This window comes from Lissotriton helveticus, chromosome 12 (assembly GCF_964261635.1).
Source record: "Lissotriton helveticus chromosome 12, aLisHel1.1, whole genome shotgun sequence".
In the NCBI taxonomy this organism is placed as follows: domain Eukaryota; kingdom Metazoa; phylum Chordata; class Amphibia; order Caudata; family Salamandridae; genus Lissotriton; species Lissotriton helveticus.
In genome coordinates this window covers 393,171,282-393,187,396 of record NC_136073.1, presented here as the reverse complement: position 1 = coordinate 393,187,396, position 16,115 = coordinate 393,171,282, and the positions used below count along the sequence as shown (strand labels likewise).

At 43.2% G+C, this 16,115-nt stretch overlaps 1 protein-coding gene across 1 annotated transcript in view; it reads left to right on the top strand.

The window, feature by feature from the left end:
• Window positions 1-4,477, top strand: part of LOC144799895 (transcription initiation factor TFIID subunit 4-like) — a 1,364,652-nt gene extending 1,360,175 nt beyond the window's left edge. The window contains exon 15 of the mRNA XM_078671504.1: window positions 3,153-4,477. Within this exon, the coding sequence (XP_078527630.1) occupies window positions 3,153-3,320 (168 nt within the window). The 3' untranslated portion in view covers window positions 3,321-4,477. The remainder of the gene's footprint in view (window positions 1-3,152) is intronic.
• Window positions 4,478-16,115: the final 11,638 nt, after the last annotated feature.

Sequence of the window (16,115 nt, the reverse complement as noted above, 5' to 3'; positions counted from 1 at the left end):
GACGGGCATGCTTCTGGGGCTCAGCGCATCTCTGCGCAGAAGTGAAGAACAATGGTGGTGTGTTCTCTGGGCTGCTGAGAAACCACTCCAGCGACGACCAGCACGGTCAGTGTGGTTCACTCAGCAGCTGGTAGGCGGTGTATCGTCGGGTCTGCTCGCTGGATCGGCCTTTAATTTACCGTAACACACGCAGGAGCAGCACTGTCATTGCCAATACAGGCAGCCTGAAACTTTGTCATCATTAACTAGCGTGCAGCTTCCAGCCGCAGCAGTAGGAAGTCTGTGGTCTTGGCTATATAACTAAACGTGCTCCGCTCTGACTCCGAGTCATGGGGGTCACTGACTGAGTGACTCCCCGCCGGGGTCTCTCAGGCCGCCAAGGCAGTTTTATTTTTTGCGGCCGGCGTGCTCACCTCAGCTGTGCACGAAGACAGTGCAGCACACCACCAGCCACGACCGACGACGAGGACTCCCACTAGATTTAAGTGGCCCGCCTTTACTTCCAGTACTTCCTCCGGACGTGGCGCAAGTAAGCATCACATCGGGATTATAATCACCTTGGCGCCCTGTGAGTAAACTTGGCTTTGTCAGCCAGTTACAGCATCGTGCTGAGAGGGCGGCCCGACCCCCCCTAATCAACAGTTTGTGTCTGTCAAATGTAAGCGCGGCGGGCAGGAAATTACAGCGCCAGCCTGGAGCCAGCACCGAGGATTGTAATGTTACATTGTAGCCGCGCTCTCACTCAGCCTGGCAGGAGCTGAGAGCAGCGATTAGAACCTACATGATTAGAATGAACTAGAGCAGCTGCTGGCACTGGCTGCAACATGCTCTTGGACGGGACTCTGAGTGCACAGGAGCCGACGGCGGCGCGAGCGGCAAAATGCATGACAATGCATTTCAGTGCGGTGATGCGGAACACCGCAATGAAATGCGTGAGTGTCACACGTGATGCGTGTTACTTGACAGGACTGAATCATATGTACTGAAAAATGCCCTTAGGCCATTATGGGGCACTCCAGCCAGAGCAGTGAATATTGTACCAGCAGCTCTCCCCCTGTGCCGGGAGAGCCATAAAGTTTACTTTTGTGATGATTTTTTCTCTTTTTTGGGTGAGCAGGTGCACTGCATGTGCAGCCACAGTAGTCCGCATCATTCCTCTCCCTGCCCACTCCTGCAGGCAGGGTGTAGCCTTCAGTGGTGGTTGGTCTGCTCCCTCCGGACACGGGGAGTAGGTTGAGGCCACCACCATGAGGGAGAGGGCGAGATGAAGCTCCATTATCCTCTCTTGGATTTGGGGGGCTGGGAATGGGGTCCCCAGGCCATTAGAGAGTCCAGGGAGGGGGGCTCCACACATGTCACCTCCCTGCTGAAATTAATAAAATTAATCCTATACTGACCCCAATGCCCTGGCCCACCCCAGGCGTAATAGGTGAGAACGGTGGCAGAGCTCCACACACTTCACAGCAAAAAAAGGTCACAATCTCTAAAATGCCAAAACACTGGTCCCGTTGGGCCGAATTTGGCTATCTTGGGCTCATTAAACTCCTGGTGGTGAGCTGTAGTCACCAGGGTCAGTTGCAGCAAACTTCCACACCTCCAAAGCAGTGTAATCCCCAAGAGAACTGGTACTCCTGGCTCCCTGCACCAGCCTTCCTCATGGTCTTTGTCTCTGGGCACACAATTCCAGGACTCTCCCCCAGTTGGTCCACCCCGGTTGTGTGGGGGGTGAACCTCACTGGCCCTTGGTAAGATCCCCTGGTCCTGGGGTCAGCTGGACAAAGTCTATAGTCCTTTGTGGGCATCGGGGGTTTCTTTCCTTCCATTTTGTCATGGCAGCACCAGGGTCCAGCAGCGAAGCGCGGAAAAACACCAAGCAAGAGCGAGCTCTCCCCCTCGTGCAAGACCTTTTAAGTGGGGGTACAAGGTTCCAGAAGCGAGGCACCTCTGTCCTGTCCCGTGTTACCACATCATCTGTCCGTCCCTGTCCCAACCCTCCTACACAGCCTGCTGGGACATTAAAAAAGTTGGTGTTACCCAGGAGTCACCTATCACATCTTTTGTTGGGGCCTCAGCTCCACTGCTCGGTGGCATCCCTGCCAAGGCCTTTCACAACAAATATTCCAAGGAGCCCCTTCCAGGTTGGCTCCAGAGGTCTGGGCTCTGTCCTTTGTCCAGTGGGCTTGGGCTCACCCATCCCTGGTACAGTGTGACAGCTGATTGAGTGATGCAGGTCTTTCCTCCTGACCAGCCACGCCTTTTCCACCTTTGTGTGGGGAGGCCTTTGTTCCTGCTGCTGGAGAGAAATGTAATTAACTTGCACAGCTTGCTCACAAAAGGCCTGGGCTCTGCTCCTGAGCTGTGCCAGAGAAATTTGACAATCCTTGATATCCCTTAATCCTTACAGATATCTTCCTGAAACTCTCATATTTGGTTTAGCATACAGATTAAATCTCAGTTAGATACGTCACTGGTCTCTGTAGGCCAAAGGGAAGCTAAGCTGCACTCTAAGCTAGTCTTCCCTATAGGTGTATAATGGAGTGTCACTGCAGACAAGACAGTAAACCACACTGACCTTCCCTAGGAGTGTACACTAACATTGAGACCTACCCCAGGTCAATGTCCAATCCTGCAGAGTTCCCTCTTCACCAGGCTGCCTGTGCGCAGTTACCAGTCTGCGTACAACAGGAGTCTCGCAAAAGCAGCCCTCACATATGTTCACACGTGTGTCATGTGTAACCAGCCAAGTGCCCCTTTCTGCGTCACAGCGGCCTTATCTTAAAAGGCATACCCTGTTAAACCGTGTGTTTACTGTGGGTGAGTCACTGGCTGTGTTACTGGCTGTGAGGCTCAAACATAGTAAAAAGTTCAAAGACCAGGGGATCAAAAAGTTAAAAATCCTGGCGGATTTCATGGGCAGAACCTTACAACCCTTGATTCTTTTTCCTGTAAATTTGTTTACAAAAATATAGTGTTTTGAAAAACTTAATTGTATGTATGAAGAGCCAATAATGTACATTGGACGGAAAAGGTGGTTCCATGCTTGTTTGGAATATACATTGGCGATGTTTTTGGTGACATTGAATATAGTCTAAATTTGAGATGCGTTGCTTTCCCCTTATCAGAAATCTGAATTTGCTGTTTTTTTATTTCAGTGTGTTGGTGTTTCCAGTGGAAATCGAACTGTTTCGGGTATACATTCATCTAGACATCATGGAAGACATCGAATAACACGTGTGAACCTCAGGGACTTTATTTTCTGTTTGGAACAGGAAAGAGAAACTAGCCGATCATTACTGCTATACAGAGCTTTACTAAAATAACCATAGTGTCACTAGACTTCTTCTCTTAACAATAATGCTGAACCTAATTTCAGTATATGTTCAACGTGCCTTTAGTAGGTTTTATCTTTGACTTCAGGTTTCCATACACTTTGTTTTTGTGAAATCTTTCAGACAGATGCAATAACAAGTCCCTCAGTATGAAAATGTTTGTTTAAATTCCTGTTGTATCTTTGCTCTAATTTTTTATCCATTTTTGGAATATTAATATGTAATTGAGAAGACAGTATTAGCAATATAATGCTGACAAGGTGTATGTGAAGTTCCTGTGAATGCTGTAAATTATGTAGTCCTTTGACTCGATCACAATACTTCGACAGGTCAATCTCAGCAATGATGGAATTTAAATTTACAATCATTGCACCAAAAAAAGACTATTTATGCACAGACCTGAAATTTGATTGTGGAGCATTGTCTTGCAGTGCGCTATCTGTCCTAGATCGAAGTTTAAACTGTTGGAGCATTCAATGTTTTTGCTGAATTACTTTTACTTGTGTGTTTTTTCAGATCTACCCAACTGTTTTCACATGTGTAGCAGCTGCTTGCCGAATCAGAGCGGTGTCTCATGACTAAAACATATTTTATTTTATTTATTGCTGGGAGTACAGGTAGATGAGAATACATACATAATCATGTTAATTGAAAATGTTAGAGGTACTATAGCACCAGACTCTGTTAATAAGAAAAGAAAGGGGCATTTGTTTTAATTTAAGAGCAAAGTCTATTTATGTGACAATAAACGGGGAACTTGGTTATTTATATTTTACGTTTTTATATGTGTGCTGGCCACTGTTTTGAAGCACTGCTTTTTATGGGAGATAATAACTAAAGCACAAAATGGAACTATTTGTCCAATTGTTTTTAAAAAATATTATGATTCATTTTTAAAGTTTACGAATGAAAGTAGGAGAAACTTTATACTGCTATTTATCCAAATGATTATTAGCAACTTACTAACCTACATAAAGTAAAATTATGTTTTATCGTCTTGTTGATTTGTACATAGCATTTGAAAAGATCTTGTTTATTAGAAGTTGTATTTTGACAATTTCTGTACATATTTTGGAATTACACAATTTGTGAAAATCACTTGATTTGTACCTATTTGATAAAGAAATAAAAAAGTTTACTAAGTGAAATGTTTGCGCAGAAAGGGTTCATTCTTCAAATGTTAGACATACCCACTCAGAGGTGCACTTTCAAGAAGTAGTAAATATGCTGCATTTAAACAAGTTATGCATATCTTCATAGAAATCCTGTAAAACACACTGCTGTGTTATTACTATTTTTAAACCCAATTAAATAATTTTTTTAAATAAAAATGTGCATCATGTTCATAATTGCCCTAAGTATAAAAAGTCTAATATCAAGTGTATTCTCTTCATCCAGGACCTTCTTCAGATGCTAAGAACCCCTTTCCTGTAGCTCCCCAGGCCTGGCTAGAACACCATGCCAAAGACTGAACAAAGAGTCACTTCTTTACTTACCGGATCAAGGCCAAAGGCATCGTGGACCATTAGTAACACAGATTGCAGAAGACGGTGCCTTGAAAAGTAGTTGTGTAATGTTCCACACGGAAATAGCCGTAGAGGTATAAAAACGCTCTTCATGTCTTTAAGGGCACAATTTTTCTTTATATTTCCTATTTGTTTTTAATACTGGACCGGATTAGCAGTATAAAGAGGCGACTCAAAGAGACTAGAGGTAGCTCCAGATTTGCATCTAGTAACTCGGAAAGAAAGGAACTGATGTCAGCGCACAGGAGTGGTGCCTATTTAAGCCCTGCATTATGGAGCGAAATTGTATCAGTAAGTAGGCATACAGCGTATCCTACCAGCGTGCAGAGGTACTGCTGAAAAGTTTCCGGACACAGTCTGACACCTGGGGAATATTCAAAAGGTGAGGAACCTGCTGCTAGGTAGAGTCTTTAACAGAAAGAGCGTTACCAGAGGTTCGTAGCTGGTTCTGTAGGCTTGAAATTGCTTTTATCTAAAATCGCAGCAAAGTCTTATCCTGTAGGCTTGCAAAGTAGTGCACAGTTATGGCACAGCAGAAACTAACACTACAAGGTTATCCTGGGGGCATAAAAGAGTAGTAGGTCACACTGAAAGGCAACAACTGAAATTCAGGAAAGAGCAAGCATATGTATTAGAAAGAATTGGAAAAATTGTGAAACAATTTACTGTAACTCCAGAATGTCTTAAATCACTGACACAGGAAGCACCTCAATTGATATAGAAAGCCGTAAGCAAGGCATGAGGGATTGTGTTAACACTGCCTCAGTAAACATTCTAACCACCGTGATTTTATGAGAGATCTCAGTGGAAAAAATATAATAACATCGTCCGATCCCAATAATTTACCTTTCGTAGATAAGATCATCAAAAATGCAGTAGCCACTAATCTCAATGGAAGAATCAAGAACCCCAGTCTAGATTCAGACCTGAATAAAACCACTATCCAAGTAGCTGATGACCCTCTTGAAATTACAGATGTATTTCCAAATATTGACAGATCTCTTCAATCTTTGGCACAATTGATCATCAAACCCTACTCCCTATGTCCTCCTTAACAGTGAGCTTCAATAGTATTGCACTTCAGAAGTTTACTTCCTACCTGAAGACTGAAACAAGGTCATTAAGGTATGCACCTCTAGAATTAATCCACCAGACTGATTTGCTGAGCTCCCCAACATTCTTTCCTATTTCCAGTAATCTTCAAGCTCTAAATGGAACCCAGTATAGTCATCTTGGCTAACAAGGATACCATGATCCATGAATGTGCAGATGACACCTAGCTCTTCCCAAAATTCCATCCAGAAATTACATTATGCTTTTCAAAGATGGTCAGCAGCCTACACATACCTCACCTTCTAAGAGCACATCACCATGAAATCCAAGGAGACATGATATCAGCCCTCCCTAATGAAGAACTGAAACTTGTGTATCCAAAACCAACTTCAGAACAACAGTGAACACTCATTGGTCATTTCTCACCTAAATGAGGGCATTACTCTGCTTAATGGCATTTCTGGCATTTGTAAAAGGCATCCTACATGCAAAAGCAGGTCTGATCAAGGGCCATAAGAAATCCAGCCAGAACAGACCAACGCTCAATAACATGACACCCTTTCTCTCTACAAGCCTGCATCACCTTCAACACCTTTTGCATCAGTTAAAGGCCACCGGAAATGGCACTCTTCACTGCATACCTGACATGCGATCTGCATCAAACCAGGAGCTCAGACACTGCCAAGCTGATGAACTGCAATAATCGAAAAACCTCAAACAGGCCATCTCCATCTAAGCACCCACAATCTGTAACAATAACGTCAACAACTTCAGGACTGCCCTTAATCACCTGCAATTCTGAAGTAATTTGGTATTTTATTCTCAATAAGGCGCAAGTTAGAAACATTAGCATTTGTCATAGATGCAGGTAAAAAGAATCAACAGAGGGTGATTCTCGTCGACATTCAGACAAAAACACCTGTGAAAGCATTTGCCTGGATATTGATCTACTAGCAAATGAAAGGGAGTAAGGTTAAATATCACAGTCACCTATGATGCTCAGTCACTCATACTGGCGTGCTATGTATTAGCGGGGTAAGGAGGAGCGTTGATCAGCTGCTGAAGTTCATCTATCCACTCTTAATATACTCCTTCCGGCACTTACCACACAAATGGCTACTAAACCTATCCTGTAACTACGCCCCAGTCACTATAGGTTTTACCCCCACAGGCCCTCAGCCAGCATCAGCTCGAAAAGAAATTAGCGCAGTGACTAAGAAAAGGAAAAAAAAGAAAGCACAGCAGGCCCTGCCTTATGATGTTGACCCAGGATCAACTGGTTCTCCGAATTAAGGGCTTCCCAGCTAAGAAATGTGGCCCTGGAGGACCGGGCAAATTTCAAACTCCAGTCTGGTGAGAACGGATACCGTTCTGTGAGTTAACAATATCACGCAACGTGCAACATGGCGGTCAGAAGCCATGAAAGAGGCAAGAGCATTGTGTGAGACACAGGTGCAGAGTCAGCCTGTGGAGATTATATCCCCTCCTCTGTCCACCCTGACTGTACTGAGCCCAAGACCACAAACCCTGAAGCCAAGAGATAAACTGGGGAGGGGGTTACATAGAGGCAGAGTATAGAACGGTCTTACAAGCTACCCAGACAAATCCTGCTTCCTTACTGTGATGAATTTGAAATTCATGTTTATTTTTCCAGCTCAGCACAAAGTAATGGTGGACAAACACACTTCTCCACTGAGCCTAGAGCTACATGAGACTAGGCAAAACAAAGAACTACAAAGAATAGTATCACGATATGGAAGTCACCAGAATTGCATTTTGGTCTGGGAGGAATAAGAACAGGAAGCGAAGCTCATCCGCTAATTGGCACACAAATGTTAAAAAGACAGGCAAATTGGTGGCCAGATAACGGAAGTGGGAAAGGCCAGTCTGTCCCTTGTTGGTTTCAGACACAACAGAAGCATGAACATCCTCGGACAAAGGGCACTCCAGGTCTGAATCACCATTACCACAGTGATGTCTGACACTAATATTTAACTGACTAGTCAGAAACTTAAAAAAGTTAAATAGGTAATTCGTCCTTGAGCAGATCCCAAACTGAACATTGTATTATCCAGAGGGCACAGACCTAACATTTATTCTCGACTTCATACGAAGGACTATCTTGTTAAAGAAAATTGAAATCCGTGGCAGGTGGGCCCTAATTGGCAATGTCTGCTAACATAAATGTGAGACCGAGTGATGCTGGGTGGAGTAATCAAAAAGGGGTTGCCCTGACCAGATGCCAAAATGAAAGCTAACTCCATCCATGAGTACTTCTCATCCTCGGATAGTATGGAGCAGTCTGGTAGTTTTGAAGATGACCTTTGTTGTTTGTTTGGCCAGAGTGAGTTTGTCCATGGCCCTGGAGAGGGCTTTAATGTCCAGAGACTTGGTCGACAGATGGCGAATGGTCCTTGATTATATGATTGGTTCATAGAATCATCTGAGACTTTGACTAGCTATAAAGCAGAGAGGAGATGGGGTTGCAGCGCAGGCGACGTAAAAAACAGACAACTAAAGATAAATAGATGACCCGATTGACAGTATTCGCTCCTTTCATGGGAATATTCGAGTGATTGGCTGATTACTTACAACAATTACTTATAATATGCAAGGGAAACATGGATATGGATCTGGTGGGGAGTCCCATAAATTCTATGCAAGATGGAAGTAAATCCATGGAGCATGTAAATCCTAGTTGACAGCAACTGGCCAAATTCAATAAGCTTAAAACCTACAATCGTACATTCTCGGGCATTGCCCCGAGGATCTGGAACGCCCTTCCACTGGAGACAAGGCTTATTCCATCCACATTTGCTTTCAAAAGGGAAGTGAAAGCACTACTAATGAACTATGCGCTGATCTAGAAGGTTTGCTCCTCTTATCTTGAGACTTTTTGGCTATCTTAACTATTACATGTCATTTGTTGCGACCTACTGTCGCCTGCCGTAATGTCCCTTTTGTTCTTGATGTATATTGCCCTAATTTTCTTTCTACCCTAGCCTTCTCCCTATTTTCCTCCATTATGTAATTTGTGCTCTTGTTGCACATTGACCTACTTGTACCTTGATTTGTCTCCTTGAGCTGTGTTTCTATGTCTTCTTCAACCGTATGTAGAGCGCTCTGATACCCACTTGGGGTTATGTTCACGCTATATAAAACTTATAAATAAATAAAATAAATGGTAAATGTGTATGTCCCAAACACTTCACAGTTGGACTTCCTGACGAAACTGGATAGGAAGACCGCTGTCAAACTTCCCAGTGATTTGGGGTGGAGACCTTTACTTCACCCCGGATGTAGATAAAGATCATACCCACCTTTACCAAAAAACTATGATCAAGTCGATGTGTGGCAGATTTAGCTTTTTTGCCCAGCGTAGGTGCCGTAAAGACTTTTGGAGAGCGTTACAATGGGAGGGGACGGTCAGAGAATATTCATTTTATTCACCGGCTACTGACTTTCATTGTAGGCTAGACTTCTTCATCTGTAATGAGCCAATATCTGACCACTTGATTAAAGCTGGACATCTTCGAACGACACTCTCTGATCACACCCATTGCTGCAACTTGTGATATAGGGCAGATGCAGAATATGCATCCCTTCATTGAGACTGCAAGCACTGTTACTCAGAAATGGGACATTCCGAGGCAAACAGAAAAAAACAACTGATAACTAGTTCTTAGAAAATGCAGGAAATAACATTGTTTCCAATCCAGAGATGCTATACTCGTGATGTATATCGTGTTTTGTTTTACTTTATGCTGCATAGTTACACAATAGCATAATGTTTCTGCTGATGATCTCTTCTCTTGAAGGTAATTGATATTGTATTACTTTGTTGCCTTAATGGGATCGACAACAAGTGTGTTGTGCAATTGTGGTGTGTCACATAATAAAAAGTTAAAGGATTAAAAACTGGGGAGGGGGGTACATAGAGGCAGAGTATAGAACGGTCTATAGAACATTAAAAAAATGAAAATCGCATGTGCATGAAATCTAATGCTTTGGTGCCTTCCCAAACTTAAAGTAATTGTCTGTAATAACAAACTTGCAGAGGTGGGATGCAGTGACACATGCACACAGCAGCAGGAGGAGGAACCTCGCTAGCAGATGCACCTTGAGCCGCACGCCATGTCTCGGCATCCAGGGTGGTATTGGGCTCCGGACCAATACTGCAGACCGCTACTATTGCCCGCCATCTCAGCCTTTTCAGTCTGAGGCCTCGTGAATGCAGTGTGAGGCGCTGAGCTGGAGAGTAGCAGAAGGAGCAGGTGGACAAGTGTGGTGGCTTGGCCTTAGCTCTGATCCTAGTCTTCTAGCCAGCCCAAGCCAGCTGGCCTCGTGATCGCCCGAACGTCTATGTTTTTACTACCTTTGGTGGCCTGATTTAAGGGAATGCTGACTACACTGAGCCACTTACGTGGATTATTCTGAGTTCTGGTACAAGAAGAGCAAATTTGTGAGGACGTGAAGTAAGTGTTGGGATAACGTTTGCTGCGGGTTCCCCAGTAGGGGAGCCTCGTCAGGGGAGAGAGCGCAACAGCAGTGGAGGCGGCTGCTCTAGGTCGCGGTGCAGCTTGTTGCCCTGTGCCCACCCCTTTCCCGCTCCCTCTTTCCTTCCATATCTTGGAGCCTCACATAAAAAAACCTCATCTCCCACTCTGTCGCTGTTGTCCCTTAGTATCTAAAGTGATCCTGGTGCCATTTTATCCACTTTAGTTGAGGAGATGGGTCTGCTCTTGTGGCGCTTGTAATAGTGGAGGAGCATTAATATCACGACAGCAAGGAAATTGAGATAGGGGCGCTTGTTAATGGGGAGGGCATGTATAAAAACTAAATCCAAACCACTGCAAAATAGAGCCTCTTCGGTTATTGCGATGAAGGGCAAGAACCATCTCTTTTCTTTGTGGGACATAGATAAAACGGCCCAATATGGATGGGAGGAACCCCATTCGCAGGCAAATGGGGTTTCTCCGCCTGAAAGTTCCTGCACATTAAGCTTAGCTGCGGTCGTTCCAACAGCAGCGCCTGAGGAGGAGGATAAGTTAATGGCTACGGGGTCATCCCCACATTAGAATTCTGTTCACTCTTCTAAGCATGCCTTTTCTACATGCCTGCTCTCCAATTCGCCATTAACAGATCCCTGTACACAGAGTAAGTTATCTATTTTACCCCGTGAGGATTCCCATAACAAAAAAGTATCAGGCATGCTGAATGAAGACTTTACACTCCCAGACATAGATCTAGAGCTATGTAAGAAGTATATGTCACAAGATACGGATCGCAAATTACAGAAACAATACCCACGGCCTATGTCATTACCTACTGGTTTGCACTGTTTAGTAGTACACCTTCAAACCACTCCTCCATGTTATCTCAATTATCAGCTATGCAAGACTTGGAGGTACCTGACAACCAGCTGTTTCACCTTCTGGACCAGGAGGCTAGGATCTCTACTTCACTATCCTGCTTACAGAGACTCTAGTCGTCCATTTTAGCTTTGCTGGAAAAACTTGTGGGGGGGGGGGGCTGGGCGGGGGGGTTGGACTCCATCCATCAAACAGTGATGGTAATATTAAAGGTATTAATCAATGGAAAGAAAGACAAGGGAGAGGTAGTAGAAAATGGTCCAATGGACTCCAATCATATTGCTCCATCGGATGAGAATCCAGTGGCAACTACAATGGTTGACAATTTGTTTGTATGCAAATGGACCCTGGCTCTCAAATAGAAAAGCTGCAAAGTAAAGCTTCTCCTGAAGAATCCGTCTGTGCTTAAAGCCCGACTTATTCGACCAGACACACGTTAGATACTGATGTGGCTAACTTAAGCTAGGGGATCTGCTGCGAAGATTCTGCACACATAAAGGAAGTGTTCCCCATCTTTAAATCACTCTCCAAGCAAAATCCTAATATGGATGTTCCCAGCCTCTCTCAACCTAAACCCAAAGCCGAGAAAAGAAAACAGGGATGAAAAAATGTAATCGTCGAGTCAAAAAAGAAAAAAGTATTTCAGAGAGGGGTTGGACAACTCACAAAGGTTAGATGGGCTGTTAAAAAGCCCTTAACTAGCTTTCTCGGTGGTGGGCACACTAAATGCAAATGCAAGCCTGCTGAGTGAGAGGAATGCAGAGGAGATGTTGGCAGCGACTTCTGCAGGTCAGACATTGGCTATCTTGTCTTCTTTGAATCCAACGGCTACGCCATTTGTAATCTTAAACAGGAAGGAGGACCCACCACCCCTCTACTTAACCCAGAAGACAAACACCTCTCGTGGTGTAATGTTAATGTGTGTACATTTGATTTTATTTCATGTTTGACTTTGATTTAATTTTGAACTAGTCCTCCCTACTTGCTTGTTTTACAGATATTACGCTTTTGAACTTAATTCAAAGTTCTGATATTCACTTGGTTACCTTAGTGCACACAGAGTTAGGAAACAAATCAAGTCTAGCCGTCTACTCAAAGATCACTCTAAATATGATATTTCAAAACTGTGAAAGTTTGCAATGTAGAGGGATTGATGTCTTCCCAGTGTTTGGATAGAGGGGTGAACAGGATGTAGGTCCAGATTCAAGTCAGAGTAGCGAGAGTGATAGGGAGTTGTTCTCTGCCTCTTCCCCTATTGATCTGTTGGTAGAAGGGAGAAGTTGCATTTCTTAAGTTTGCTAAAGGCAGATGTGATTTGCCTCCAGGAGTCATGGCACAATGAGGAATTTCAGTGAGAAGATTACTTTTTCTTAGATTGCAAAGTTAGTCCCTGTAGGAGGCGAAACGCTAAGATGGGAGTAGCTTTTCCCTTGTCAAATCAGTTCTCACAGAAGTATGTCTGTCATAAAGATCCCTCCAATTTGTATATGGCAGTAACTTTGTTCCATTCTGGTGGGGAGCTTGGAGCACCACCCCTTTTGTTAATAAATACCTACATTCCTCCTGAGGGATCATTTGATGCATTACTAAGCAAGGTTCTTTCCTTTATTTAAATGTCTCTGAATAAGGAACAGGTCCCACACATAAAATTGGCAGGGATCTAAATTGCAAGATACCTAATCAGCCTCTGATCCAACTATGTGATGTTGAAAAAGAGGAGGCCTTGTGAATTCCCCCTACTGCTTTCCCCGCTATGATAAGAACCGATAAAAGGAGGAGGCTTTTATTCGATCATCTGTGAAACAATGACTGTATCATAGCAAATGGGAGATTACCATCATATTCCCCTGCACAAAGTACACACAAATCCCCAAGGGGGGTCTATTTTGGATTACGTGGTGGTTGGTTGTTCTTCATTTTACTTGCTGGACGACACAAAGGTAGTAAATACGCCCATTAGTGACCATTGTCTGTTAACTTTTACTGTTGGGTTAGGTATATTTCCCATTTGTTCTTGAAGGTTTGATGGGACTGTGTCTAAATTCAGTAAGAAAACTGGGAGAGCCCACTGGGATTATAGAACGATCACAGGATTAAAAAGTATACTAGATAATACATTAGGAAATATTGATACCTGGATGGGTGATGAATTTAATAGCTTTAGAGTGATTATGATGCATATCGTAATAAACATCTAATCAAAAACCTCCTAAGAGTGATGTTAAGACTATCTCCCAATCCTGTAATAAAACAAAGGTATAAATGCCCTAGTGAGAGAACAATATGTGCAGTATTCACATGAGAGAAGTGTCTCTATTAAATAGGTGAAGGAGCCGGCTAAAGGCCCGCCTAAGAAAAGAGGCATGTGACCAGCTTTGACCTAACAGAGGCCACTGTTAAGGGTCAGACGCGGTCCTTTTGGACTTTAATGGCAGAAGGTTGTGGGTCAAGAGTTAGATCTGTTCCCTGAGCCATTGACGAAACTAGTTGGATTGAATTCCTCTCCAACCTTTTCACAGCGAATCGAAAGGTGGATGATCTACCCAAGCTAGAAGTGGGTACATATACCCATAGAGCTCTCTCAGAAAAATAAATTGTGTTGTTGATTCAAGGACTGTGCGTGCCTCCGCTGCAGTGAGCCCAGATGAAGTCACAATTTCTGTTATAAAAAATGCAAAAACAAAATGGAGTTAAATATTCTGCCCAGTTTTTAATAGCTATTATAACAATAGGAGTGTTCCCCCCTCATGGACGGGAAGCGTTATAGTTCCATTATATAACAAAGGAGATCGTACATTGTATGGGAATTATCAACAGATTGTCCTCCTAGATGTAGTTGCCAAGGTTTTTACTAAATGTCTACAATCCCAGATAAGTGAGTAGGCGGAAGATAACATTATTCCGCTTGAGCAAACAGGGTTCAGGAGAAACTATGGAATCATTGATTATATTGCTGCCCTCCAGCTGATCAATGAGAAATATGTAACGCTCAAAGGAGGAGTGGTTTATGCTGCATTTATAGACTTTTCCACAGCATTTGAAAAGTAGATCGACCCTTTCTGTGGTTAAAGTTCTTAAGATTGGATATGCCAGGTACCCTGCTACATCTTTTAGTTGCACTCCACCCTTACACATGGTGCATGGTATCGCTAGGCACAGTTTGGGGCCTTTCAGTGAAATAGCAACCTAAAACGGTTTAAAACAAAGGTGCCTTTTAGCCCTTTTGCTTTTTTCCCTATATTTTTCTGACCTCCCAGACAACTTAACTCAGAGTAAGAGTATTGCCCCCTTAATTGGTGGAAAAGCCATAGTTTGCCTTCCATATTCAGATGACGTAATAATCCTTGATCTTACCCCCGAAGGGCTAAATAGTCTGGAGGCACTGCAACAATTTGCCACCAGCCATCATTTGAAGATCAGTATCTCTAAAAGCAAAATAAAGTGTTTTCAGAGTAAGAAGAACCCCAGACATATCAAAATTTCTTTGCTCCTGGGCTCCAAAACGTTGGAAATAGTAACATCTTATACCTTTTTGGGAAAGATAATGTGTTGTAATTGGTGATGAGGCTCACATCAAAAAACAATATGAGGAAAGCACAGACCCAGGTCAAAAGTTTGGGTTCCCTCAAAAGGGCAGCTGGAAGAAGACACTTCTCTTCACACTTAGAGGCTTATCGACCATAAATCCAGCCTCATTGCTCTATGGATTGGAGGTGATTGGAGTGGCTAAATGGGGCGTCTTAAATATAGTGGAAGGGCGAGTGCTACGGAATAACACTTCTGTTGCTTACAGGACCTCATTGGCTGCTTTAGGGTTAGAAATTGGCCTAAGAAGCGCTTTTGTACAGTGCCTGGCATGGGTGGTCCGTTGGATCACCCGCATAGAGAGGAGTGAAGAAGACCTCTTATGAGAAAAGAAGTTCTTGTAGACAAACCAGAAAAATCTTTTGTCTATAGGAACTTCTCCTGGCAGTTCGACAGCTTCAATTAGACCCTAATTTTATCCATACATTGTTAATGTCACATCTAAAGGCGAGCCTAAAACAGGCCAATTGGGCATTAAGCTGTCTTTGGATAGGGAGGCATGCCTTTAATAAGGGGGTTACCAAAACATAATATAATCGATCTCAGTAAATAGGGCTCAACCCTACATAAATTGGAATATGCCGCATGCGCTGAGATGTTTTGGGATTTACTTAGACTGGGCATGCTCCCTCCCAATCCTCTCATGGCTAAATGGCATGGAACTTCTGCAGATTGTAACTTACGCTGAAATGGGATTCAAGATTTAAAGCATGTCCTTTTGTCTGCCCGGCGCTTTTATTACATCGCCAAAGATTGCTGAGGCCTATCTGTCTGCAGTTATCTATACAGTTCACATCGGAAGCACTACAATCACTTCATGATCCTCCTAGTGAAATGTTCTGTTATAGAATTTTTTTAAATGCTTATTTAAATTTGTATTGATTTTAAGGCATTGAGCGCAATCTATATTTTGTCATATTGTAATGACTATTTAGGAATCTGAAAAATCAAGTGTATTGTGTTTCGTTATGTGTAAAATTGCATGAGTTTTTATTTGGACGTCTTCGGAGTTCCACATCCGAATTATCAATATACTTGATTGACTGGTAATTTTGCATGTTTGCAAATATGGCAAATCTAATATCTTTGAGGGAATTATATTGTGTTCTTTCTGGCCTATTTTTGGCTCACAGAGATAAAGTAAGACCAGTAAAGCGAACCTGAGGAAGCAGAACACGTGAACTCATAAAATTCGTTATTGGACACATTACTACCATGGAATAAAGTAGGAGAGCCATTACAGCATTATT